The sequence below is a fragment of the Oncorhynchus tshawytscha genome, linkage group LG22 (genome assembly GCF_018296145.1).
Source record: "Oncorhynchus tshawytscha isolate Ot180627B linkage group LG22, Otsh_v2.0, whole genome shotgun sequence".
NCBI classification, from domain to species: domain Eukaryota; kingdom Metazoa; phylum Chordata; class Actinopteri; order Salmoniformes; family Salmonidae; genus Oncorhynchus; species Oncorhynchus tshawytscha.
Genome location: NC_056450.1, coordinates 15,392,841 through 15,420,278, shown reverse-complemented (window position 1 = coordinate 15,420,278; position 27,438 = coordinate 15,392,841). Strand labels below are relative to the sequence as shown.

Below are 27,438 nucleotides of genomic sequence, written 5' to 3'. Positions count from 1 at the left end.
CCATATCATCTCCACCCTACCTGACACTCTAGACCCACTCCAATTTGCTTACCACCCCAATAGGTCCACAGACGACACAATCGCAACCACACTGCCCTAACCCATCTGGACAAGAGGAATACCTATGTGAGAATGCTGTATATCGACTACAGCCTAGCATTTAACACCAGAGTACCCTCCAAACTCATCAAGAGACCCTGGGTCTCGACCCCGGCCTGTGCAACTGGGTACTGGACTTCCTGATGGGCCGCCCCCAGGTGGTGAGGGTAGGTAACAACATCTCCACCCCGCTGATCCTCAACACTGGGGCCCCACATGGGTGTTCTGAGCCCTCTCCTGTACTCCCTGTTCACCGACGACTGCGTGGCCATGCACGCCTCCAACTCAATCATCGAGTTTGCGGACGACACTACAGTGGTAGGCTTGATTACTCCTAACGGCGAGACGGCCTACAGGGAGGAGGTGATGGCCCTCGGAGTGTGGTGTCAGGAAAATAACCTCACACTCAACGTCAACAAAACAAAGGAGATGATCATGGACTTCAGAAAACAGCAGAGGGAGCACCCCCCTATCCACATCGACGGGACAGTAGTGGAGAGGGTAGTAGTGGGAAGTTAAGTTCCTCGGTGTACACATCACGGATAAATTGAATTGGTCCACTCACACAGACAGCGTGGTGAAGGCGGCGCAGCAGCGCCTCTTCAACCTCAGGATGCTGAAGAAATTCAGCTTGTCACCAAAAGCACTCACAAACTTTCACAGATGCACAATCGAGAGCATCCTGTCGGGCTGTATCACCGCCTGGCAAGGCAACTGCTCCGCCCATAACCGTAAGACTCTCCAGAGGGTAGTGAGGTCTGCACAACAAATCACCGGGGGCAAACTACCTGCCCTCCAGGACACCTACACCACCCGATGTCACAGGAAGGCCAAAAAGATCATCAAGGACAACAACCACCCGAGCCACTGCCTGTTCACCCCGCTATCATCCAGAAGGCGAGGTCAGTAAAGTTGCATCAAAGCAGGAACCGAGAGACTGAAAAACAGCTTCTATCTCAAGGCCATCACCACTAACATTGAGTGGCTGCTGCCAACATACTGACTCAACTCCAGCGACTTAAATAATGGAAAAATGTATGTAAAATATATCACTAGCCACTTTAAACAATGCCACTAAATATGTTTACATACCCTACATTACTCATCTCATATGTATATACTGTACTGTATACCATCTACTGCATCTTGCCTATGCCGTTCTGTACCATCACTCATTCATATATTTGTATGTACATATTCTTCATCCCTTTACACTTGTGTGTGTATAAGGTAGTTGTGAAATTTTTAGGTTAGATTACTTGTTGGTTATTACTGCATTGTCGGAACTAGAAGCACAAGCATTTTGACTTGAAAAAATGCTAAACATATATATTTTTTTAAAGAGCCGTCTCTTTTTGGTGAGCTGAGCCGAACGAGCAGGCTGACTGAAAAGAGCCAGGATGCCCATCACTAAAGGAGACGGGAACGGTTCAGGTTAAACACGTTTTACATCGCCCACATTGGGAACAGCACACTGCAGTCAGGGGCTTCTCACTCTACGCCCCCTGGTGTAGGGGGAAGAGCCTGGACTTCATTCAACCAATCACAATAAGTTGCGTGAATCCAAGGGATGAAACATCAAATGAATTGGCTACATAACGTGCTTCAAAAGTAGCATTACCTCAGCTTCTGAATTGCCAAGTCATTAGGGGAAAGCACTCGAAATACATTTTAAAAAAGGAAAACAGTTTGATATAGAATACCACATGCCCAACGATTACAGACACAGACAGTGGCCTTCCTTAATTCTCCATCACACAATAAGTGGTGCACAGGTCAATAAAATTAACTTACTTTACATACGCAGAAATTGGTGAACACCATTTGGGTTCTATTGACACAAAATCAATTTACAGATGAGACACATTGTCCACATAATACATACTGATGTTGTAGGATGATCAGTTACATTTACAATACATGTACAAACACATTGGTGAAAGAGTGAGAAAATGAGGGCTCAAAGAGCAGAAAAATGTACAAGCTCATACTACTCAACGATGCACCAAAAAAAAGCCTATTAGTTTCCTCAAAAGCAAACAAAGAAAAGCTCCATAATCTTACAAATAAAATACACTACACACATCATCAGTTCAACAGTGTTGAATAATACGGTTCGTCTTTAAAAAGACTTCGTCTAAAATCTACTGACTGGAGGCAACGGAGGAAAAAACCAAGGCACTATTTCAAAAATTACAACCACCAATTAGCATCATGTATTGACCTTCACTAAACACAGGACGGAAACCAATTGTACAGAGTTGACCTCAGCCATTTTTTAGAATATTTAAATAAGAAAGAGAGGCCATCTCCAAAAAACATTTAGGTTAGGCTACTAGATATGATCATATGTGGGTCTGCTGCTCAGATCCTGTCATCCCATTGGCTCTGTACTGAGGCTGGCAGTGTGGTTCCTGCAGGGCCCCTGTAGAAGAAGACCCAAGACCACGGCAGCTCTGCTGCCAGGAGAGAGAAGAACCTTCCAATACAATTAGAATGAATAGATGCCTGTAGTAATAATGACATTTCTATGGAACCATCAGGCTCAGAGGCCCAGCCCTCACGAGGTTATGAAGAACAGATATCTGCAGGGTCTTCAGTCTCAGAACAGCAGTGATATCACACAGGCTATGCGGAACCATGTGCGCAGTTTGGAATGAAGCATGCCAATCACATATCGCCCAAATCTTTTTCTGAGCTAGTTAATTCAACTGTGATATTAACCTTGAGTCCTGAGACTATGGCTTTGTAATTTCAAATCAGCGATATTGATCTCCTGACTGAAGGGCGTGGCTGGTAGGCCGAAGCCGAAACAGTGAGGTACGTCAAAGAAAGACAAGGATTTAACAGTTATCGCCAGTAGGAAATGCAAAGAGCTAGAGGAATAAATAAACATCAAGACAAGAGCGAGACAAGACTCTTCCCTGTGCTTTTAGTATTTCAATATGGTTAGTAAGGCAGCCATTTCTACAGGGGGGAATGCCCATGAAACCTGTGTTGATATGAGGCACGTCCGAAATGGCACACCATTCCCTACCGCCTGCCCTACTTTCGACCAAATCCCTATGAGCCCTGGTCAAAAGTAGTGCACTAATGTAGGGATAGTGGTCAGGAGCAGTTGTCTAAGGGGGATGCGGTCTGACACCACTGGGAGAAGCCCGTTCCCTGTCATGTTGCCAGGCTAAGTCTTCACTAGTGTTAAAAAGACATGCAGCAGCATCAAAGTGGAATATAGAACCTTGCATAAATACACATCAACAGCAGGACAAATAAAGGGTAGATAATACTGTGCCGGTCAGGAAAACAGTCCTTTACTTCATGAAAATAAAATGAGCTTTTTTGCTTCTTTTACAGTCTTTTACTGGTTGCATGCAGGTAGGCATCTTTGGTCGGTACAGAAGGTGGGGAGCAGTGTTCGGAGCAGCCAGTCCACTGGGTCTGATGAGTAGAGTAAGAGAAGGTCTGGGATGAAGAGGATGTCTTGGGAGGAATGATGACATCAGGAGGTCGACATGGTGAACACAGGGGATTGGGGTGATCAGGATGGCTGACTGGTTTCACCGCTGCAGAGACAGGGGGAGGCAGATGCATAAAAACAAAAAGGACATTTAGTAATAAACCAAAGGACCAGAACAAACTGAAAAAGGATTCGGTCACCGATCCAAACAGCACACCAAAACACAACAAATGATTAAGACAACAGGTATGAAGAGGTTGGCAATTGACAATAGTTTCTGGGACTATGTGGTGCTATTAGTACAAAACCTATGCTGAGGCTGGGTGTATTGCATTATGCTAGTTTACTTTCTCTAATCTGGGCAAAATTCTTCAGCACTGCTGAAGGTGTGCAAAGGTAGTTGGTTAATGGTTACGACTATTTGAGACTAGCGAAAACTCATGTTGACGAAACGTCAAAGTGTCATTGGTTGCATGAGCGTGATTCACTGGGCTGTGACCTACGACACCTGGCTGGTTGTGGATCACTGGTGCCTCTAGAACCGGGCCTACTCAAACTACTCTGTGATTCTTCAGTGTTTCTATGACCTGGGGCCTGTCTGGTCTTTCTACCAGCTCTACTGGTCTGTCTAGGGGGAGAGAGGGGAGCTGCTGTAAGGCACCTTGAGGTTGGAGCAGAATTTGAGCGGGAAGAGCTTGTGGATGTCATCTCTGAAGAAATTGATTTGTAAACAACGTTGTGTTGTTTTCTACCAACAGAAACCTCCAAGGTTGGCTTTAACACTGGCTTAACAGTGTCCTGTTGGTCCAATATGTTGACAGAAGGGACACAGCAAGACCTGGAAGAGGCCAGATTCTCTATCGATCTGGAATTGAAAGACTTTACTCTGGAGGCAAAGGACGAGGAGCACAAAGTACGATTGGAGAAAAAGGTGCCTTCACGATTAGGGCCTAAAGCCCCTCTGGCACCACTTACAAAAGCACGGCCAAAGACGGCACTATCCAGGGAGCTGGACGACCCTCTACGGGAGTCAGACTGGGTGTCATCCTGCTCCTCCCAAAGACTCAGCCCTGCTCGGAACACATCAGTGACACTACGACTTCTAATGAACGTGGCATCCCTGGGGAGCTTGGCTGCTCTGCGTGGTCGGGGAGCGGTACAAGAGGAAGAGGTATGTAGGGGAGGAAGAGGGTCAGGATGGAAGGAGGTAGTGGTGGAGGAAGACCGGGTTCTTACAGGGCTGGTGTGGATGCTGCGGGTGAGGGCTCGGAGGTGATGGGTGGCGGTGCTGGGCACATTGTTGGTGAGCACCGGGCTGGAGCGGGGGCTGTTACGGCGGGGGCTCCGGCCCGTCTTGGTGCCTAGCTCCTTAGCCCTGGCGCGGCGGGGGCTGCTGCCGAGGCCGTGGGGGGACAGAGGGGCCTCCAGGTCCTCCAGGCGCTGGGTCAGGGCCAGCTTCTGCTGGATGGCCATGCGGAGCAGGGAGTTCAGGGTCTTCTTCTCATCCTCCGCCACCGCTAGCTGCCTCTGCATCTCGTCCAGCTGGGTGACATACTGGTCACACCTGAAGACACATGCATGTTAGAGCAACACAATCACACATTTAGTAGACACGTTAGACAGTTAAGTATGTTATAGGAACTGTGCAATTAGACAAAACATATCTGAATTATATTTTGTATATCTCAACAGCTATGACGAAAAGACAGAGAGAGGAAGATGACAGACACAGAGTACACAAAACATTAAGAACACCTGCTCTCCCATGACACTGACCAGGTGAATCCAGTTGAAAGCTGTGACCCCTTACGGATGTCACGTGTTAAACCCACTTCAAATCAGTGTAGAGGAAGGGGAGGTGACAGGTTAAAGAAGGATTTTTAAGCCCTTGAGCCATGGGTTTTTCGTGTGCCATTTAGAGGGTGAACGGGCAAGACAAATGATTTAGAGTGCCTTTGAACGGGGTATGGTAGTAGGTGCCAGGCGCACCGGTTTGAGTGTGTCAAGAACTGAAACGCTATTAGGGTTTTCATGCTCAATAGTTTCCCTGTGTGAATCAAGAATGGTCTCCCACCCAAAGGAAATCCAGACAACTTGACAACTGTGGGACGCTTTGTCGTCAACATGGGCCAGCATCCCTGTGGAATGCTTTTGATACCTCATAGTCAATGCTCCAACGAATTGAGACTGTTCTGAGGGAAAGGGGGGATGCAACTCAATATTAGGAAGGTGATAAGACCGACAGTAAGCTCACATGAGACAAACCCAAGAGAAAGAGAGAAAGCCAAGAAAATACACAAAAAAAAGCTACGTTTAGTTTCCGAATTCATTGAATAAGTGTTACAATTTCTGTGTGAGGTCAACATGACACTGTGGGGAAGTTGCTCTAAATGTCCACTTGGTGGCACCATTACACAAAGTTCACCAAGTCATTTCAAGAGGGTCTGTGCTCAATGCAGTCAGTCAGAATCAGACAGGGTCTTTCAAATGCTAGGTCTAATCAAACGTCAGCGCATTTACTGCCCCTAGAGAAGAGACCGAGCTTATTGTAGTGTCCATGCCCCAATGAATTGAAGCTGTTCTGAGGGCAAAAGGGGGTGCAACTCAATATTGTATGTTTTGTACACTCAGAGCATTATGCAATTCTATGATTAAGCACATAAAAATGTCAAGTGCACGCGCGCACACACACACACACACACCACACATAGGTCCCGTACTGGGAAGAAATCTACTTGTACCCCAGCTAAACACCCACCCCTACTTAGGCCAAACCTTAGAAATACAGACACCGTAGTCCCGAACAGTGTAGCCAACATCAAGACACAAAAAACAAATCCCTTTGTCCTGCCACACACTAATTAAGGATATACATGCCAACACTCAAATACTGTATCTGCCTACCAACACACAGAGCACCGCAAGTGAGTCAGGGGCATAGCCTGCATGGGGAGGGAGAAGGATCCCTACACAGAGGGGTGGGGAGGGAGAAGGGAACGTTGCGTGGAGTGGCTGTCCCTGTCCCGACACAGGTCGGTCCAGGGCAGTGCATGTGCGTGCTAATCTGCACGTGAGAAGATGGATTGTTGCGGACTGCAGAGTGGTAAAAGGCCTCTAATCTGATTAGACGACACTGTAGTGACAATGTCTAGTACGCGTCCCAAAATGGCAGCCTATTCCCTATTTAGTGCGCTCCTTTAAACCAACGTCCATAGGGCTCTGGTTAAAACGTAGTGCAGCATAAAGGGATAGGGCTCCATTTGGGACGTAGCCAAACTTTAGTCTACCATGTCATGGCACATCGGACTGTCTCATCTAAACAAGAGCCACAGGAGCACAGACACTAAGCATGACGATTAACTTTAGCTGATTTAAGCTGGAGAACAATTAGTTCCACTGGAGGGAGCCTGTCCACTGCTAGGTCTACATCTGCTCACAGCAGCAGCGGTAGGATAGTCTGGATGAGCAGGCCGAGTGGAAACGAGGCCTAGAACGGTAATGCAAAACAAGGCTGACCACAGGACTTTGGACAAATGTCACGCAATGTGTACATTTTTGATTGTAGCGTAACACTAATTGATGCAGAAAGTGTAAATACTTTTTCCTGTGTTTTCCTCAGAGATTTGAAATGGAGCGTATCCACTTGCCAGGCTGAATTCTGTTTCAGAATTGTCAAAAAGAAGAAATTAAAACAGTGCTTCTCCAACTCAGGTCTCTAGATTGATGTTATTCTCTGTGATTGTGAATATATACTCAACAAAAATATGAACACAACAACTTCAATGATTTTACTGAGTTATGAGTTACAATAAGGAAATCAGTCAATTAAAATAAATAATTCAGGCCCTAATCTATGAATTTCAGGCCCACCCACTTGGGACCCAGGCCCAGCCAATCAGAATGAGTTTCCCCCCCCAAAAATGGGCATTATTACAGACCGAAATACTCAGTTTCATTAGCTGTCCAGGTAGCTGGTCTCAAGACAATCCCGCAGGTGAAGGTGGATATGGAGTTCTTGGGCTGGCGTGGTTACATGTTGACAGTGGAGGCAGCTTATGGTAGAGAAATTAACATGACATTTTCTGGCAACAGCTTTGGTGGACATTCCTGCAGTCAGCATGCCAATTGCACGCCCCCTCAAAACATGCGACATCCGTAGCGTTGTGATGTGACACAAAACTGCACATTTTAGAGTGGCCTTCTATTGTCCCCCAGCACAAGGTGCACCTGTGTAATGATCATGCTGTTTAATCAGCCTCTTGATATGCCACACCTGTTAAGTAGATGGATTATCTTGGCAAAGGAGAAATGCTCACTAACAGGGATGTAAACAAATCTGTGCACAAAAAGAGAGAAATAAGCTTCTTGTGTGTATGGAACATTTCTGGGATCTTTAATTTCAGCTGATGAAACATGGGACCAACACTTCACATGTAGCGTTTATATTTTTGTTCAGTATGAAAGGAGAGTATATAAAAAGGACTGTACCTGCTGGTGAACATGACCCTCAGTGAAGAGAAGGTGGCAGCGTCCTCCTTCAGGGCCTTAAGCTCGTTCCTCAGCTTCACCATGGTCTCAGACACCATGCTCTTCTCCGTCTCGTACTTGGTCTTCAGGTTGCTCAGAGCCAACTCTGCCGTCTGGAATAGAAACATTATGGCTTGTTTGTTTTGTTCCCCAGCTGTAATATCAAGAACAAAACACACTTCAAAGTTGACCTCTCATCTGTCAGTGCAACTGAACAAAGAAAACGACCATGATTGTATGGATGGGGCACTGGTCATTTTGGCATTCTATTTAGATGTAGTCTAGTCGTAGTCATTTTAACTAGATAAGTCTGTCAGTTGAATACTGATTTAGTCCATTTGCAGTCAAACTTACAAAAACAGTGGGCCATTTTAGTCAACTATATTCCCTTTCATTTTAGTCGCATCACATTTTGCATTGCCTCATTAACCTCTAGTAAACAGAAATCACTGACTGCCATGTGCACAAATCTACATAACCTTGTCCTACCAACATATTGTTCTGCATACCACCCTATTTTCTTCCCATCAGCAGAAATATGACAATCGTATGAAAATCATCTGCCGATGTAAATTCATAATTCAGCCTACAAAGATATTGCACATTGCATACAAACCAACCGCGCGTAAGAGAGAGACAGCGTCGCAGTCACCAGATGGTGCCGCAAAGTATTATGGGTTGCACCTCCGTCACTAAACTTCAATTCCGAATAGAGTCCAAAGTCCCCATGCTTGAGTCCAAGTCATGAGTCCCTATGGCTGAAGTCCTGGTCCAAGTGCTCGAGTCTGAGTCACTAGGTCCACATTAACTCAAAATAAAAGTCATATACCCAGTCAGATTAGTGTAGAATCAAGAGGAATTGAGTCAAATTGTTTGCTATCCTTTTCCCTTTCTGTGCCACCAAATGTTTGCATATAGGCTACTGGTAATGTCACCAGGGTCACGTTCAGTTGCATAACATTTTCCAACACTGCAGACAGAAATTCAATGAATCGAACCAACGTTATTCCTTATTCAACATGTCAGAGAGGCATGTTTGTTCTACATAGCCTATTTCTATCTGAATGTTCCAAAACGTTGCGTCCCGCTGAACGCGCCACAGGTTGTTATCTGTAGCTAGCTAATGACGTAACATTACTGAACAAGGTGTAGCCTAAACATATGGTTAAACGGTCCAGTCCGCAAGTAGCCTTGTTTTAGGAACGGCCCGCGATATGCTTTATGAATGTAAAATGCAGGCCTCCCGAGTGGCACAGTGGTCTAAGGCACTGCATCGCAGGGCTAGCTGTGCCACTGGAGATTCTGGTTCGAGTCCAGTCTCAGTCGCAGCCGGCCGCGACCGGGAGACCCATGGGGCGGCACACATTTGGCCCAGCGTCGTCAGGGTTTGGCCAGCTGGGATGTCCTTGTCCATTCGCGCATTAGCGACTCCTGTGGCGGGCAGGGCGCAGTGCACGCTGACAAGGTTGCCAAGTGCACGGTGTTTCCTCCGACACATTGGTGCGGCTGGCTTCCGGGTTAGGTGGGCATTGTGTCAAGAAGCAGTGCGGCTTGGTTGGGTTGTGTTTCGGGGACACACGGCTCTCGACCTTTGCCTCTCCCAAGTTCGTATGGGAGTTGCAGAGATGAGACAAGACAATTGGATACCAACAAAATTGGGGAGAATAAAACCGGGTTAAAAAAATTTAAAAACAAATTACTAAACAAAATTAGATTTGAAAAAATAAAATAAAAAATGTAGTGCCGGTATTACGGGTTCTATCTTTTGAACGGTAAGGGTTAGAATCAATCTGTTTTCCTGAGGCTTGGCTACAGAACCTGGCTATGAAATGCAGTGGGGAAAGTGGGAGGGCTGAGCGAGACTACAAATTACAAGACTGTTTTTCTCTCCCTTGAGCATAGAAAAGCAGGCAGTCTTTTCACATTTTTTAGTCTTACTCTAAAATGGATTAAATCATTTCCCCCCCTCAATCGACACACAATAACCCCTTATGACAAAGCAAAAACAGGTTGAATTTTTTGCAAGTGAAATTCAAATAAAAAACAGAAATACCTTATTTACATAAGTATTCAGACCCTTTGCTATGAAACTCGAAATTTAGCTCCAGTGCATCCTGTTTTCATTGATCATCCTTGAGATGTTTCTACAACTTGATTGGAATCCACCAGTGGTAAATTCAACTGATTGGACATGATTTGGAAAGGCACACACCTGTATATGTAAGGTCCCACAGTTGACAGAGAATGTCAGAGCAAAAATCAAACCATGAGGTCAAAGGAATTGTCCGTAGAGCTCTGGAGACAGGATTGTGGCGAGGCAGATCTGGGGAAGGGTACCAAAACATTTCTGCAGCATTGAAGGTCCCTAAGAACACAGTGGCCTCCATCATTCTTAAAATGGAAGAAGTTTGGAACCACCAAGACTCTTTCTAGAGCTGGCTAGACGGAAGCCACTCCTCAGTAAAAGGTACATGACAGCCCACTTGGAGTTTGCCAAAAGGCACTTAAAGGACTCTCAGACCATGAGAAACAAGATTCTCTGGGTCGGACTCTCTGCAGCATCATGCTGTGGGGATGTTTTTCAGCGGCAGGGATTTGGAGAATAGTTAGGATCGAGGGAAGATGAACGGAGGAAAGTACATAGAGATCCTTGCTGAAAACGTGCTCCAGAGCGCTCAGGACCTCAGACTGGGGCGAAGGTTCACCTTCCAACAGGACGATGACCCTAAGCACACAGCCAAGACAATGCAGAAATGGTTTCGGGACCAGTCTCTGAATGTCCTTGAGTGGCCCAGACAGAGCCTGGACTTGAACCTGATCGAACATCTCTGGAGAGACCTGAAAATAGCTGTGCAGCGACGCTCCCCATCCAACCTGACAGAGCTTAAGAGGATCTGCAGAGAAGAATGGGAGAAACTTCCCAAATACAGGTGTGCTAAACTTGTAGCGTCATACCCAAGAAGACTCGAGGCTGTAATCACTGCCAAGGGTGCTTCAACAGAGTAAAGGGTCGGAATACTTATGTAAATGTGATATTTCCATTCTTTATTTTTAACATATTTGCAAAAGAATCTAAACTACAGTTTTTGAAAAAGTCAAGGGGTATGAATACTTTCCAAATACACTGTAGTGATACTTGTTTTACTATTAAACTCAATCCACTAGGCACAAATGTCAGTTCAGCGTCTAGTTTCGATTTGGTTGTCAACGGGAATTCAACAAGATATGAACCAAGAATTTCACCGCGTCATTGGATTTAGGTTAAATGTTGGGTGAAATACTAAATTCCCTTATGTTGATTACTTTTTGCAAATCCTATCAGTTTTCCACATTGATTCAACGTCATCACATTGCATAGTTTGGTTGAAATGACGTGGAAACACTGGTTCAACCAGGTCTTGCCCAGTGAGAATGCTGGGATTGTTTTTTAACCAGGTAAAGGGTAGCTAACTAGAAGGCAGACTAGTTAGCTACGGGGAAGCAAGAGAGTCGTCTGCGATGTGTAAAATCAGAGGCGGAGCCTGTCCGTCTGTCTGTAGCTCACCAGCTGATGTAGGCTGTGGCGTGGGCTGCGCATCGGTGCTGCTCATTAATTGTGCTCATCACTGGAAAGTTCTCAATCTCTGCAAAAACTCTTGTCCTGTCCACTTAGTACTCAGATAATTTGGTCTAGTCTCATTTTAGTCAACTGAAATGAAAAATAATTTTAGTTTTTTTCTGGTTCTATTTAGCCAGTTATAGTCTTGTGCCTCTGAAAAATAAGTGTTTCACGAATATTTGTCACTATTTTTATTGACAAAATTAACACAGATGGGACATATTTGTAGCGATGAAAATATCAACCCTTTAATTCAACAGAAGCAAGAACTACAACATGTACCCCGTCAAAGCTTTACTGAATGAAATGACTTTTCTAGCAGTGTGCCACTGTGGGGAACAAAGAAAGCTTAAGCAGAAGTGTAATCATATTAAGTTAATAAATATTATAGTTCTGTCTACATTTCTCACAGCAGAAAAGGAGAGAGCCAGACATCTGAATTCAGTGGCTAACCCATGACAGAGGCTACCCTAATCGAGCAAAGATTAGCCTTACAGTGTGTGTTTGCGTGAGAGCGAGACAGAGCAAGACAGAGCGAGCGACAGAGCAAGCGAGAGACAGAGAGGCTACCCTAATCGAGCAAAGGTTAGCCTTACAGTGTGTGTTTGCGTGTGCGTGAGAGCGAGAGACAGAGAGCGAGAGAGACAGAGTGAACGAGCGAGAGAGCGAGAGACAGAGAGCGAGAGAGACAGAGCGAACGAGCGAGAGAGCAAGAGCAAGCGAGAGAGCGAGCGAGACCGAGAGAGTGAGGAGGGGTTGACAGCAGAATCAGGTCAGCCATGTCGGGATGCATACAGAGTAGAGGGGAGAAAGGAGCAGTGTACTGGAAGATCTCTGAGGAAAACGTCATCCTTCTCCAACTACAGCTCTCCATCTCTACACTCAGACCGTCCAATGACGTCTAGCCTACCCCTTCCCCCTCTTCTTAGGGAATATCATTTCAACGGTTCATGGAAAAAATAAATATTGATCTAAAAAAAAAAGATTAAAGAGTGAACTGAACAGAGGAATGTGCCCTGCAGGCAGACTGGTGGATCTAGCAGTCAGAAGGGGTTTATTGACAGAAAGCTGGAGCAAAACTTTACTGTTGTTGCTATGGGTCAGATACCCAAGGAAATAGAACAGGATTAAAACCTTCACAGCAAGCAAAACAATGGAGAAAGACCAGAGGAAGTCCTGTTAAATGTTCAGTTGTTATCAAGTGAGAATGTTCTCTACAGACTTTGGTCTGAGGATTACAGGTCAGAGTGTGAATGAGAGTCATTCAGCCAGACAAACCCTGAATGGAAGAATAGATCCGCCAGGGAATTAAACTTATTTTCAACACTAAAAGAGACACCACTCATTGATGACCGATTTCAAGATCAATAGTGATTTACAGTGACCTTTCGGAGTCTGACTGGTTGTGTGTGTGTCCTGTGTGTGTTCAACTTGGCGTGCCCATTGAGTGATTTGTCTGCAGTGCTGTCTGTACCTGTTTGTTGGCTTTGAGGACCGTCCTCAGAGTGGCGATCTGCTCTCTCTTGGTGCTGAGTAGAGACTTGAGCTTCAGCACCTCCTCCATGAGGGCCTCGCTTTCCAGCTCCCCTCCGCAGCTGATCCCTCCCGAATAGGGCAACGTGCCCCTCTGGCGACACAAATCCACCGCCACCTGGGGCAGGCAGTTCACAAACCATGAGTGATTAGGCTAGTATCGTTATTAGCTATTACTTTCAGTTTCACTAAAGCAATGGACCACTCAGCACAACATGTGTTGGAATTGGTTATCGTCCCAGCCTTTATCAACCCAAAACAAAGCAAGGATTCCAAAATGATCCTCATAAAGGAAGACAAATAACCACAATTGAAATATTATTACATATGTAGTCTTAGTGGTCTACAATCTACAGATATCCGCTTTCCCGATCAATGCCAAGCGCCAGACAAGCTGCTTAAAAGCTTTCGGAGGCCAAATAACACATTCTGTACTGTGGGATCAGAATTCAGCATACTACGACCTTACTGAAGTGTCCATTAAATATGTATGTTGAGTGGAAGACAATATGGCGGCCGCACTCGTACCTGGAGGTGTTTGATCTGGCAGCGGATGACAGCCACCAGGTTGCGGACGTTGGAGGGGTCCCTGAAGTCCATGGTGGGGGAGCTGGGGCAGACTGGGGCGGGGGAGGAGCAGCGTGGCGTGGGGGAGTTGTCACGGGAATCCTGGGGAGTACCAGGCCTGCTGTCTCCATCCCCTCCGTGCACTGCCTTCGCAAACAACTCATTGGAGCGTCGCTTGTTACGTCCGTGATGGGGATGGGGGTGCAGGTGGTTGGACTTCCCTCCACTCCCCCCTGACTGGCCCCTGGCCCCGTCGCGGTAGTAGTCCAGGGTGACGCGTTTGGGCGTGAGGTTGTTGCACACACAGATGTGGTGGTAGAGGTTGGCCAGCTCCTCAGAGAAGGCCAGCAGCTCCTCCTGTGCCACGCTGAGATGACCCTCAGAATCAGTAGCCACTTTCCTCGTCACGCCGATCTCCTTCTCCAGCTCACTGATGCGCTCCTGGTCCTGCCGGCTGGACTTGATGCACTGGCGGATCTTCTCAGCCAGCTCATGGGCCTCTCCCCTCCACCGCTCCTTCTCCTGCCGGCAGCGCTGCTCCAGGGCCGAGTAACGTTTCCCCGCCTGGGACAGCTCCTCACGCAGCTTCAGCAGCTCCTCGCCGGCCGCCTTCATCCGGGCCTCCAGCACCTCTGTGCTCTTCACGTCCAGCTCATAGTCGTAGTCAGCCAACCTGTTCTCCAGGGTCCTGGTGCTCCCGGCCCCCTGGTCTCCCGCTGCCTTCCCCTGGGGCAGGATGTGTTTCTGCAGATGCACGGCCTCCAGCTGCTGGGTCAGGGAGCCCACCTTGTCTTCCTGCTCACTGAAGGCCTGCTGGGACAGCTCCAACTGCCTCTGGAGGTCCTGGACCGTGTTAGCCAGACCAGTCTTATCCCTCTCAGCCTGGGGAAAGAGACATGGAAAAACAGAAAATAAGACAAAAACATCTTTGCTTGAAAGAGGCATTATAGATACAGTACCAGTCAAAGGTTTGGACACACCTACTCATTCAATTGACTATTTTCTACATTGTAGAATGATAGCGAAGACTCAAACCTATGAATTAACACATATGGAATCATGTAGTAACTAAAAAAAGTGTTTAACAAATCAGAAAATATTTTATATTTGAGAATCTTCAAAGTAGCCACTGATGGACATTTTCTACATTTTTCTTATAATTTCTTATTTTACTTGTGTTCTATTTATGTGCTGTTCTATAAACCAATTTCTGTGTTCACGCAAGTGGCTAACTGAACAAATCCTCACTATGAGTAGCTGCAAATTGGCAGTACGCCCTATTTGGTAAAATATCAAGTACATACTATGGCAAGAACAGCTCAAACAAACAAAGACAAACGACAGTCCATCATTACTTTAAGACATGAAGGTCAGTCAATCCGGAAAAAATTTAATTACTTTTAAAGTTTCTTCAAGTGCAATCTCAAAAACCATCAAGCGCTATGATGAAACTGGCTCTCATGAGAACCGCCACAGGAATGGAAGACCCAGAGTCACCTCTGCCGCAGAGGATAAGTTCATTAGAGTTAACTGAACCTCAGATTGCAGCCCAAATAAATGCTTCACAGAGATCAAGTAACAGCCACATCTCAACATCAACTGTTCAGAGGAGACTGCGTGAATAAGGCCTTCGTGGTCGAATTGGTGCAAAGAAACCACTACTAAAAGGACACCAATAAGAAGAGATTTTCTTAGGCCAAGAAACACGAGCAATGGACATTAGACTGTTGGAAATGTTTGATTTTTGGTTCCAACTGCCGTGTCTTTGTGAGACGCAGAGTAGGTGAACGGATGATCTCCGCATGTGTGGTTCCCATCGTAAAGCTTGGAGGAGGAGGTGTGATGGTGTGGGGGTGCTTTGCTGGTAACCCTGTCAGTGATTTATTTAGAATTCAAGGCACACTTAACCAGCATGGCTACCACAGCATTCTGCAGCGATACTCCATCCCATCTGGGTTTGCACTTAGTGGGACTATAATTTGTTTTTTTTTACCAGGACAATTATCCAAAGCACACCTCCAATCTGTGTTAGGGTTATTTGACCAAGGAGAATGATGGTGCTGCATCAGATGACCTGGCCTCCACAATCACGTGATCTCATTTCAATTGAAATGGTTTGGGATGAGTTGGACCACAGAGTGAAGGAAAAGCAGCCAACATGTGCTCAGCATATGCGCGTACTCCTTCAAGACTGTTGGAAAATTATTCCTCATGAAACTGGTTGAGAGAATGCCAAGAGTGTACAAAGCTGTCATCAAGGCAAAGGGTGGCTACTTTGAAGAATCTAAAATATATTTTGATTTGTTTAACACTTTTTTGGTTACTACATGATTCCATATGTGTTATTTCATAGTTTGAGGTCGTCACTATTATTCTACAATGTAGAAAATATTGATATTTTTTACTAAAGAATAACCCTTGAATTAGTAGGTGTGTCCAAACCTTTGACTGGTACTGAAAATATAAATGCAATTTTCTATTATCCCTTTTCCAGGGCATTTCAAAGTGGCAATTATGCGTCAGATTACTCCAGCAAGCATTTGGGTGGCTGAACTAAACGGCACATTCAATACGCGACAAATGTCAGTAATACATTTCTCCAGGTTGATCCATCTTTGCTGAGACAAAAGCAGAGGTTCTCTCTGAGACGGTACACACACACATTTCACCATCCAGTGCCTTCAATCTCACTGCATTATTCATGACGTGGAACAGCACTCGAGACACACCGCCTCAACATGCTCGTTCAGTAGTCCTGACATCTTCTGGGCCAGGGCGGCAGCATACCTACTCCCGGCTAAGTGCTTTATAAATTATACATTTACACAACTGAAATAGGACAATAAATTATTGGTTGGGACAGAGCATACTGTGGAGCTAAAAGAAGTGTAGAAAAGTGGTAATTGAATGCGCAATGTGGTGTTTGATAGGCCGTTTCAAACAGTTACTGACAGTACAGTTACACGAAGTGATCCAATGATATCTGTAGCAGGATGTGGTCTGTAGCAGGAAGCTTACCTGACTGAAACCTTTACAACTCATATATAGGACATCGCCATGGCAAGAAGTACTGCTGATCAGAGACCTAAATCTAGACATTGACACACGTAACTACTAGTCTACAGACCATCTCTGTTACAATCTTTTTTCATTCCAACAATTACTTACTGAAAGTGAAGACCGATGATTACTTGAAATGAGTTAGTGTCCATAGAATATGTACCAGTACGTACATGGTTTTGATCCCATTGCATACCTGCATGAGTTGCTGTTTGAGTTTCTGTCCGTCAGAGAGGTGCAACTCGCTGAGCAGGTCAGACACCAGGCCAGGGGCAGGCCTCAGGAACACGTCACTGTTCCTGGGGGTGGAGAAGCGTTGGACGTGCCCATTAGCCTTGGGATTAGGAGGAGCGCAACCAGACCCCGGGCCGTCGTTGCAACCGCTATCCTTTTCTTGCTCCCGGTCCCCTCCGCTGTCCCCACTGTCATCCAGCTGCATCTCCAGGTGTGTGACCGAGTCGAAGGGGTTGAGGGCTAGGGCCGAGAGCTCCCTCCTCAGGGTGTTCTTCTGCTCCCGCTCCTCCTTGAGGGCCTCCAGGGCCTCGTCCAGCTGACGCTCGGCGATCTCCCTTAGCTGCGCCGCCTCCTCCAGCTGGGCCCGGAGAACATCGTCTTGCTCCTCCTTGTGGGTGAGCTCCAGCTTCACCGCCTCGAACTCCACCTGCAGATGACAAGACGAGAGAGAAGCCATGTGATTACAGAGACTCGGAGTGTAGGACTGAGTGTTACGGGCAGGGTTGGGGATTACATGTACATTACAACAACAAAAAATGGTAACTGTAATCTGTTACGCGACCAGCAAAGATATTTTAATCAGATTAGAGATACTTTTGAAAATCTTGATTACTTAAGAGTATTACCTTTAAATTCAGAAAGGATCTTTGCGGAATTTGTTGTTGTTGACAGTTTCTCAATGACATTCAAATCAGCATTGAAAAAAGGAGCAAGTTTAAGTTTGTTCCACCTGACCGAGTCGGACCACAAATCAGAGACCACTACGATGACACACTAAATACGTTTGATGGATTGTGGGAAAAGAGCAGAAATAGGCTTTTGTAGGCTACAGTCCAAGCTATGTCTTCCAATGGTGGGACTGCTGTCGGCATCCATAGATTATACAACTTAAATAAACGCTTGGAGGTAAGGATGACAGCAGTGGTGTAGTCTACGGCGATACAGATATTACTTATTGTTATCTACATAGCGCATTGATGTGATTCACACTGCTGCTCTCTCATTTAGCTATTTACGCCTTACGGATTGTGGTTGTTGTAGGTGGCTGTTCACAAATCTGTGTATTTGAACCCAATAATGTTTGAATTAAACTAGTTTGAGCTGCCTATTAATCATTGTTTCTGAAACCAGTGGACAGCCAAGTGAACAATGTGCTCTTGTAACAGCTGCACAGTGCGGATCCCAGCCTATGGAATAAAAGAGGGGCTTTTATTGCTCAATTTAATTCAAGCTGATAAAAAAAAAGAAACTCCATAGGAACTTGCACACTTTTGATAGACTTAAAAAGGGTAATCTGTAGTGGCTAAAACTATTTTTGAACTTACAAATTATATATTAATTGTTTCTTGAAGAATAAGTTATATATGCCTCATGAGCTTAGTTCAAATGTCACACTCCATGAAAACCCAAAATATAAGATGGCTTTCCTCCAATGTTTATAAACATTGTAAATGTAAACATTGTCAATGTATAGCCTCATAACATGGTTAAAAAAATAATGTTGATATCATGGATGGTCATTCCTTCCATCCATAGCTGTCTATTAATCGGAGAGTGGTTACATTTCTCCAGGCCCATCCCTCAGCTTTTTGTTGATGAGTAAGATGAGTTTACATCACATTTACAGTATGCTTGTGCGTGACCAGGATGAGAATCAAATCTGTCCCGATTGTTCATAGAGACTTCCCACATCAGAGATGCCTCCCCAACAATGAGTGTGTGTGTCAGACCGACAGGGGAAGGAACTGTCAGCCAAACCCAACACACAAGGCTAGCCCTTATTCATGAACCACTTGGAAAGAATCCTCATCACACACCCTCAGAGTCTAAACCCAGTAGGAGACAGAGACTTAATGGACAGGAAGAATAGAAGCCTACCAAACACAATATAGTGCTGAGCGATTAACAGTTATGTTACCTTTATTTTTTTTAATTAAAATTATATTCAGCTAGTTTATTTCCTGTGAGCTCAAGGTGCACATTGCAGTTTCTATAGAGAGATCAGATCCAGCCTGAACTGTGTGATGTAGTAGGGAGATGTAGTTTCCAACAAGCCAATATTCTACATAATTACCACATTTTATGCACTAAACTAACTACAATGACCATAATCCATTGCACATCTACTTGTCCGTTCTGTGTTTCTTTTACGCCTGTTATGAGAGACAAGAATGTGCGATCATGAGGGATATAGAGAGCAAGTGTCGCTTCGCAAGGTATCTCTACCTGAAAATACATGATCAAAGTGATTGCTAGTTAATATTCAGTCAAAAGTAGGCCTTATTTACAAAGTACTGATTTTGTCAGACAGCATGGGTAGCAGCTCTATAGAGATGAGATGAAATAATAAAGTCATTAAATACAACAAATGTAATATACACAACTGAAATATTTTATTAAAGTAACTTGAATAAATGGTTAATAAGTGATAAGCAGTAATGGGCAGTCACTACCATCATGGGAATGCATTGTTTTATTCTGTGTTACAGCATTAAACCCAAATAATCAAAACAAAAAACAAATCTTTTTTTTAAATAATCGAACCGACCTATAAAAATAAAAAAAATGTTTAAACACTAATTGCTCAGCACTACCACAGAATGATCTGAAACCCCCCATTAAGAAACTAACACACTCCAGGGCCTCCCGGGTGGCGCAGTGGTCTAAGGCTGTGCCACCAGAGACTCTGGGTTCGAGCCCAGGCTCTGTCGCAGCTGGGAGGTCCATGGGGGGACACACATAATTTTCCTAGCATCGTCCGGGTTAGGGAGGGTTTGGCAAGTAGGGATATCCTTGTCTCATCACGCCCTAGCGACAACTGTGGCGGGCCGGGCGCAGTGCACGCTGACCAGGTCGCTAGGTGTACGGTGTTTCCTCCGACACATTGGTGCAGCTCTGTGTTAAGCACCAGTGTGGCTTGGTTGGGTTGTGTTTCGGAGGACGCATGGCTCTCGACCTTCGTCTCTCCGAGCTCGTAAAATTATATTTTTTTAAACTAAAAACACTTAACGTTTGTTATGACGTTGCACATTTTTCAGCGGTTACACAAGGTACTTAGTCATTCGAGGTAGACATTCCATGACCCTTTTGAGAAGAATAGGAGTATTTTGGCCCAACTACTGGCTGTTGTACTGGAGGTGCTGATGGGAGACAGGGTTGTGTTCAGTAGGGCACACTGTAGCAAAACTTCATGCAATAGAAAACTAAAAGCAGTGTTTTTACTGGACAGGTTCAGCTTTTTCCTCCCAGTTTCAAAAACATTCTCCCTACTGAACAAGGCGCTGTTGTGTTAACTGAGTATTATTATCAGTGAGGCGAGTGGTTAGAAGGGAGGAGCTCTGACCTGGTTCTCCTTGAGTACAGACACCTGTTTCTGCAGACAGGTGTTCTCCTCCTCCAGCTCACTGTTGTCCTGGAGCTGACGGAGCTCCCGCACCTTATACTCCTTCATCTCATTCCTCATGTGGCCCTTCTCCAGCTCTGAACACTCACACTCCTGGGAAAAACACACACTCTCAGCATACAGTTGAACTAATAACACAATGTTATGGAAGCACTGCACACTGCTCTTGACACACAAGAGACTAGCAGGAAGTAGAGTGTAAAATGAGCCTATTTAACTGAGACCTATATTTCTCTGTTAGATGGAGAGACGTACAAATGCTACTAAATAGTTACATTCTTCCATAAGTGAATAGTGGTGTGTAAAGCATTAGGTATGTCAGTGAATGATAGCTATTAATACCTTCTTCAGCTGGGAGGAGAGGCCGGCCTGTCGGTCTATCTCAGCGTGAGCGTTGCCCAGAGCAAGGCGCGCCTGCCGTAACTCGGCCTGCAACTCAGCCATGCTGGTTGCCATGGCAGCCTCCTTGCTGGCAGTCTCCTCCAACAGGCACTCCTCGCGGGTCTCCCCATATGCTGTTGCACGCTTGTGGCAGGTCACCGAGTCTGACAGAGCCTAGTTGCACACACAGACAAAGCAAAAAGAGCGGAATTTACTTGGGCGTCATCCAGAGTCTGCCAGAGACCAGACAGACAAAAAAAAAAAAAAGTGCCATTTATTTGGGTGTCCAGTTGTTCGTGTGACCACCATATGGTGGTATGTAAGGCACATGGGTCATCAGTGGGGTGCACCAGGAAAGGCAAGCTGGAAATTAAAACACGGTGCCAAGTGGCACATCTACTTTAGACCCAAGACTACAAAGATGTATATCGGTGGCACTGGTAATAGGACTCCACAGACCAGCTGTCGAAACCTGAGCAGTCTTGAAAATTAAGTACATCACATGCATATCTTATGCCTACGTGTCATCAGTTGAGAATGTGGTACAAACCAGTTTCATCTGAGACAAGTCAAAGAGGAATACATTCTCTCAAATGACAACTTTGTTCACTTTACCCCACAAAATGTAATTTGATAGTTACAACTTCTAAGCAAACAGCCTATACGCATTTAACATCACAACATTATAGGGGTGGTATAGAACCCAAAATCTCTTGATTTGAAGTCATACTGCAATTGGAACTAATTCATATGTGAAATACAGGTATGCCCCATAGCAGCTTTCCTTTCACATGTAACATTGAAGTGAAAAATGTGTGATTAATTATTATTATTTTTTTTTTTTTTAAACATGGTTAGTGAATTAGATTTGGTTGACACTGGGAGTGCAGGTGGAGACAGACTCTCAGAGCACAGCAGCAATCTCAACAAGACCAACCGAAAACAATTGAGGCTTACTTCAGTTTCCTCTACTCATAATGATAACTGCAAGTCACTCTGGATAAGAACGTCTACTAAATTACACAATTGAACACCAGGTTGTTGGGTTCTCGGTCATGTTGTTGCAGGAGGTAATATACAAAAAGAAATGTGCACAAGTCATTCAGTTACATAAAATGTTATATTTACCCAGAACATGCTATGCATATGTACAGTTGAAGTCGGAAGTTTACATACACCTTAGCCAAATACATTTAAACTGAGTTTCACAATTCCTGAAATTTAATCCTAAGAATTCCCTGTCCTAGGTCAGTTAGGATCACCACTTCATTTTAGAACGTGAAATGTCAGAATAATCGTAGAGATAATTATTTATTTCAGATTTAATTTATTTCATCACATTCCCACTGGGTCAGAAGTTTACATGCTACCAAATACTAATTGAGTGTATTGCCTATAAAATTGTTTAACTTGGGTCAAACGTTACGGGTACTCTTCCACAAGCTTCCCACAATAAGTTGGGAGAATTTTGGCCCGTTCCTCCTGACAGAGCTGGTGTAACAGTCAGGTTTGTAGGCCTCCTTGCTCGCACACACTTTTTTAGTTCTGCCCACAAATTTTCTATAGGATTGAGGTCAGGACTTTGTGATGGCCACTCCAATACCTTGACTTTGCTGTCCTTAAGCCATTTTGCCACAGCTTTGGAAGTATGCTTGGGGTCATTGGCCATTTGGAAGACCCATTTGCGACCAAGATTTAACTTCCTGACTGATGTCTTGAGATGTTGCTTTAATATACCCACATCATTTTCCTCCCTCATGATGTCATCCATTTTGTGCACCAGTCCCTCCTGCAGCAAAGCACCCCCCACAACATGATGCTGCCACCCCCGTGCTTCACGGTTTGGATGGTGTTCTTCAGCTTGCAAGCCTCCCCCTTTTCCCCCCAAACATAACGATGGTCATTATGGCCAAACAGTTCCATTTTTGTTTCATCAGACCAGATGACATTTCTAAAAAAAGTACAATCTTTGTTCCCATGTGCAGTTGCAAACCGTAGTCTGGCTTTTTTATGGCGGATTTGGAGCAGTGGCTTCTTCCTTGCTGAGCGGCCTTTCAGGTTAAGTCGTTATAGGACTTGTTTTACTGTGGCTATAGATACTTTTGTACCCGTTTCCTCCAGCATCTTCACAAGGTCCTTTGCTGTTGTTCTGGGATTGATTTGCACTTTTCAAACAAAAGTACATTAATCTCTAGGAGACAGAATGCGTCTCCTTCCTGAGCGGTATGACAGCTGCGTGGTCCCATGGTGTTTATACTTACGTACTATTGTTTTTAGAGATGAACATGGTACCTTCAGGCGTTTGGAAATTGCTCCCAAGGATGAACCAGACTTGTGGAGTTCTACAAAAAAAAAAATCTGCGGTCTTGGCTGATTTCCCCATGATGTCCAGCAAAGAGGCACTGAGTTTGAAGGTAGGCCTTGAAATACATCCACAGATACACCTCCAATTAACTCAAATGATGTCAATTAGCCTATCAGAAGCTTCTAAAGCCATGACACCATTTTTTGAATTTTCCAAGCTGTTAAAGACAGTCAACTTAGTGTATGTAAACTTCTGGAATTGTGATACAGTGAATTATAAGTGAAATAATCTGTCTGTAAACAATTGTTGGAATAATTACTTGTGTCATGCACAAAGTAGAGGTCCTAACCGACTTGACAAAACTATAGTTTGTTAACAAGAAATTTGTGGAGTGGTTGAAAAAGTGTATGTAAACTTCAACGGTACAGGGTCTGTTAGAAGGTAGGCAAGGGGCCTAGTTGGAATGAGTGGTCAAAAACAATATTACCCAAATGTGAATAAATCCAATTACAATATATTCAGATTATTTCTTTATATGAATGACACTTAATAACCTTTATACAGTGATAATGATGTGTGCTTTGACTCTGATAGGTGTTTTTCCCTGGTATGTTTACCCCTAATACCATAATGTTGTCTGCATCAGAAAAAGCATTGGAATTATACTGAACAAAAAATGTTAAATACAACAATTTCAACCATTTTACTGAGTTACAGTTCATATGAGGAAATCAGTCAATTTAAATAAATTCATTAGGCCCTAATGAATGGTTTTCACATGACTGGGTATAAAGACATGCATCTGTTGGTCACAGACACCTTAAAAAGAAATGGGCATCATCTCTACACGGTATTTCTGAGCATTCAAATTGCTTATGCCTGCCCATACCATAACCCCACTGCCATCACGGGGCACTCTGTTCACAAAGTTGACACCAGAAAACCACTCGCCCACATAACGCCATACAGGTGGTCTGCAGTTGTGAGTCCGGTTGGATGTACTTCCAAATTCTCTAAAACAACGTTGGAGCGGCTTATGGTCGAGAAATTAACAAATTATCGGAAAACCGCTCTGGTGGACATTCCTGCAGTAAGAATGCCAATTGCACACTCCCTCAAAACATGAGACATCTGTGGCATTGTGTTGTGTGACAAAACTGCACATTTTAAAGTGGTATTTTATTGTCCCCAGCACCTGTGTAATGATCATGCTGTTTAATCAGCTTCTTGATATGCCACACCTCTCAGGTGGATGGATTATCTTGGCAAATGAGAAATGATCACTAACAGGGATGTAAACAAATTTGTGCACAACATTTGAGAGAAATAAGCTTTTTGTGCGTATGGAACATTTCTAGTAGAGATAAAGTGTAACATATCTATACACATCAACATCGTATGACACTACAGAAGCAGAAACTGACCTGTCCTCCTGATCACACAAACTGAATTATTCATATAAAACACCAGGCCTCGTTTTGAGTCTTGGGGAACTTTCATTCAGCCAAGCTAGTAACATGCAACAACATGATAGAGTATCTTTAAGGGACCTATCAAATGTTCAGTAGGCAATGAATAACTCGCTATGCAACACTGGATTAACAGCTACCTAGCAACATTATGATTGTGATGATTTCTTAGATCAGAACCACTTTGCTAAAAGCTTGGGTACTAACAGCAAGCCCGTTGTTTGGCGAATCCCAGGTTGGTTAATAGATAGACATGTGTGACTGGCACTTGTTCACACCGAAGTACTTAGTGTTAGACAAAGCCATAAGAAACGTATGAACGAGGTCTCAACTCAACCACAGACAATGTCAGCACCATGCACACATAGTAGTAGCTGTACGTGTGCAAGTAAGGTTTATATTAGCTATATTGAACATTTATTTTAATGGCCCGATTATAGTGTTTCTGCTTTTTAGAAAAATGACTGAGATTCTGCTGACCTCTTTTAGCTGCTGCAGCTCATGTTTGAGAGTCTCGTGCTCCTCCTCCAGCTGGGTGTGCTTCTTCTTCAGTTCGGCGCTCTCCTCTAGCACCACCAGGCCATACCGGGCCGCCTGCAGTTTCTCCTCGTTGGCCTCCTGGAGCTCCAAATTCAGCCTCATCACCTCCACTCTCAGGTCACCGCCACACAGCTCCATCTCCTCATCTCCCTCAGCCCCCGTTGGGCCTGACTCCTCTACCTCCAGCATCCTGTCCTCCTCCTGACTGCTGTCTCCCAATGCACCACAAGGACACCTGCTTCTTCCTTCAATCCTCCTGCCTCATTACTGCTCACTGTGGGAGTGGAGGAAGGAAACACACCGACCAGGGGCATTTAGGGATCATCATACTGTTCATTGCCACAAATAGTAACCAATGATGTTACAGTTGAAAGCGCAACTAACCCCAGGTAAAACTATGATTTAATTTGACTCCAAAAGTTGCTGACAGCTGACAACTAGCTAAAATGAAGAGAATACATTTGGCAGCCCAGTCAGTCATCAAGAGTCAGATTAGGTGGTTAGATGAGTTTAACCAGTCCCTCTGTCACTTTCTTGTGATCTTTGTTGTCAGGGTAAAGGCCCGTGAGTGCAAAGAAAAAAGCAACTACATTTGTAAATTATGTTACAGCATTTGTTTACATGCTCAGTTTTTAGCCTAACATTCTCCCACATGAGCAAGAAGCTAGCTATCATGTTTTACATTTAATTTTAAAAATGTAACCTTTATTTTAATTAGGCAAGTCAGTTAAGAACAAATTCTTATTTACAATGACGTCCTACACATCATAATTTATACACTTAAGAGATCTGCATGTCTCTTGGGATATTGTTGCAGCATCTAACGTTAGATAACTTTTACAGTCAGTCTCCTGCTGTAACGTAGACTGGCTGTCAAATTAATTTAAAGTCTGTCCAATGAATTAACGTTACCGACAATTCCCAGACACTAACGTTAGCTAACTCATTGGCTGGCTAGATGTCATTCAATCAACGTTAGATAGGCTAACTTGCCAATCATGTTCTAAGCTAGTTAGGAGTCGTTATCTAACTACGATTAGTAAACTAGTTAGTTCAAAATGGATGAACTATGGTTATGTTAGCAGAGTTGAGTCTACCCAACACGAAGATTATCAACTAGCTAACGGTTAACTACTTTAGCAAGCAAGCGAGCTAAAACGTTCACATTGTCTTGGTTATCCCTAGCTAGCTAGTTGACTTAGGTAGCTAACGTTAGTTGTCAGAACTGTCAAAACAAAGACTCCTACTATAGCTAGTTAGCCATCTGTGATCAAACTAACTAACTAGTTTGTTAGGCAAATTGACGTTAGCAATTTAACGATAGATATCCGCAAGAGCTAAAACAAGTCAAGTGCATCGCTAGCTTGCTAAATCACTCACCTCCAATATCGTTGCACTTGTGTTGCCAAAAGTCAACGTTATTTCATAGTCGTATATCGAAATCAAGCTAACCGGCAGGGTTCAGAGAATTTGACACTTCCCAGTCTGCGTGGACTAGCTAGCTCATCGTTAGCTACCCACCCAGGTTTCCCGACCAATGTGCGCCTCTTTGGCTTGAGCACGTTGAAAGTCATTGCGCACGGAAGCAACGGGAGTAGACTTTAGGGACAGAGCGGTGAAAGACTGCCCCCTACGTCGAGGATCACAACGTTTGGGAGGTGGAATTAGATAGCTACCGTGCACCCGATTTGAGATTTTTTTTGTTTTGTTTTACTTTGAGCAAAAATATTTTCAAAATCTCAAATAAAAGTCCAAAATAACGAGAAGGATATAATTGCAGACTGCAATTAGGGGCGTTTTCAGATGTAGGGTTTCTTGGTATCAAGTTATTTTCTTCCATGCAATATACGTACTTACGGTTTAGTTCCTTGTTATCCAATCCGCACGTTTTTGCAGGCTGCATTTTCAATGTTGTGATCCAAAATGTAAAAAAACGTGAAAAGTTTGTCAAGAGTGCTGTAAAACCATGATTAAAGATTGTCACTTTGGACATTAATGACATACGGTCTCAAAGCTGGAATTAAAAAGGCTATTGTCAAGCTAAACATGTTTGGCATGCCAATGAGTGATAAGGAGTTGTCAGGCATTATAGTAAAAACAGACTGGCACTCAGGCTAGTTTGATAATCTAACAAACTATTATCATAAATGTGCGATTGTACAATACACGTGACATCACTTCTCTACTTCAATTTGAACTCTGGCAATTTAACATTAGCTACTGTATCTGTCATTCTGTGTTTTGTCTGTGAAAGGAGACCTGCTG

General features: G+C 44.3%; 1 protein-coding gene across 2 annotated transcripts; it reads right to left on the bottom strand.

Annotated features, from left to right (window-relative positions):
* Window positions 1–1,909: 1,909 nt before the first annotated feature.
* LOC112247135 (protein bicaudal D homolog 2) lies at window positions 1,910–26,770 on the bottom strand. 2 transcript variants are annotated; one of them, XM_024415814.2, is made up of 10 exons: window positions 26,554–26,770; window positions 25,114–25,447; window positions 20,821–21,033; window positions 20,419–20,571; window positions 17,038–17,502; window positions 13,743–14,663; window positions 13,156–13,332; window positions 8,045–8,196; window positions 4,793–5,120; window positions 1,910–3,662 (listed from the first exon to the last, which is right to left on the bottom strand). In XM_024415814.2, exons 2-10 carry the CDS (start codon window positions 25,360–25,362, stop codon window positions 3,657–3,659), a joined length of 2,664 nt encoding a protein of 887 aa, XP_024271582.1. In that variant the 5' UTR covers window positions 25,363–25,447; window positions 26,554–26,770; the 3' UTR covers window positions 1,910–3,656. The 2 variants fall into 2 exon arrangements, with proteins under 2 accessions (XP_024271582.1, XP_024271583.1); XM_024415815.2 differs by having other exon boundaries at window positions 26,695–26,762.
* Between the last annotated feature and the right edge of the window lie 668 nt (window positions 26,771–27,438).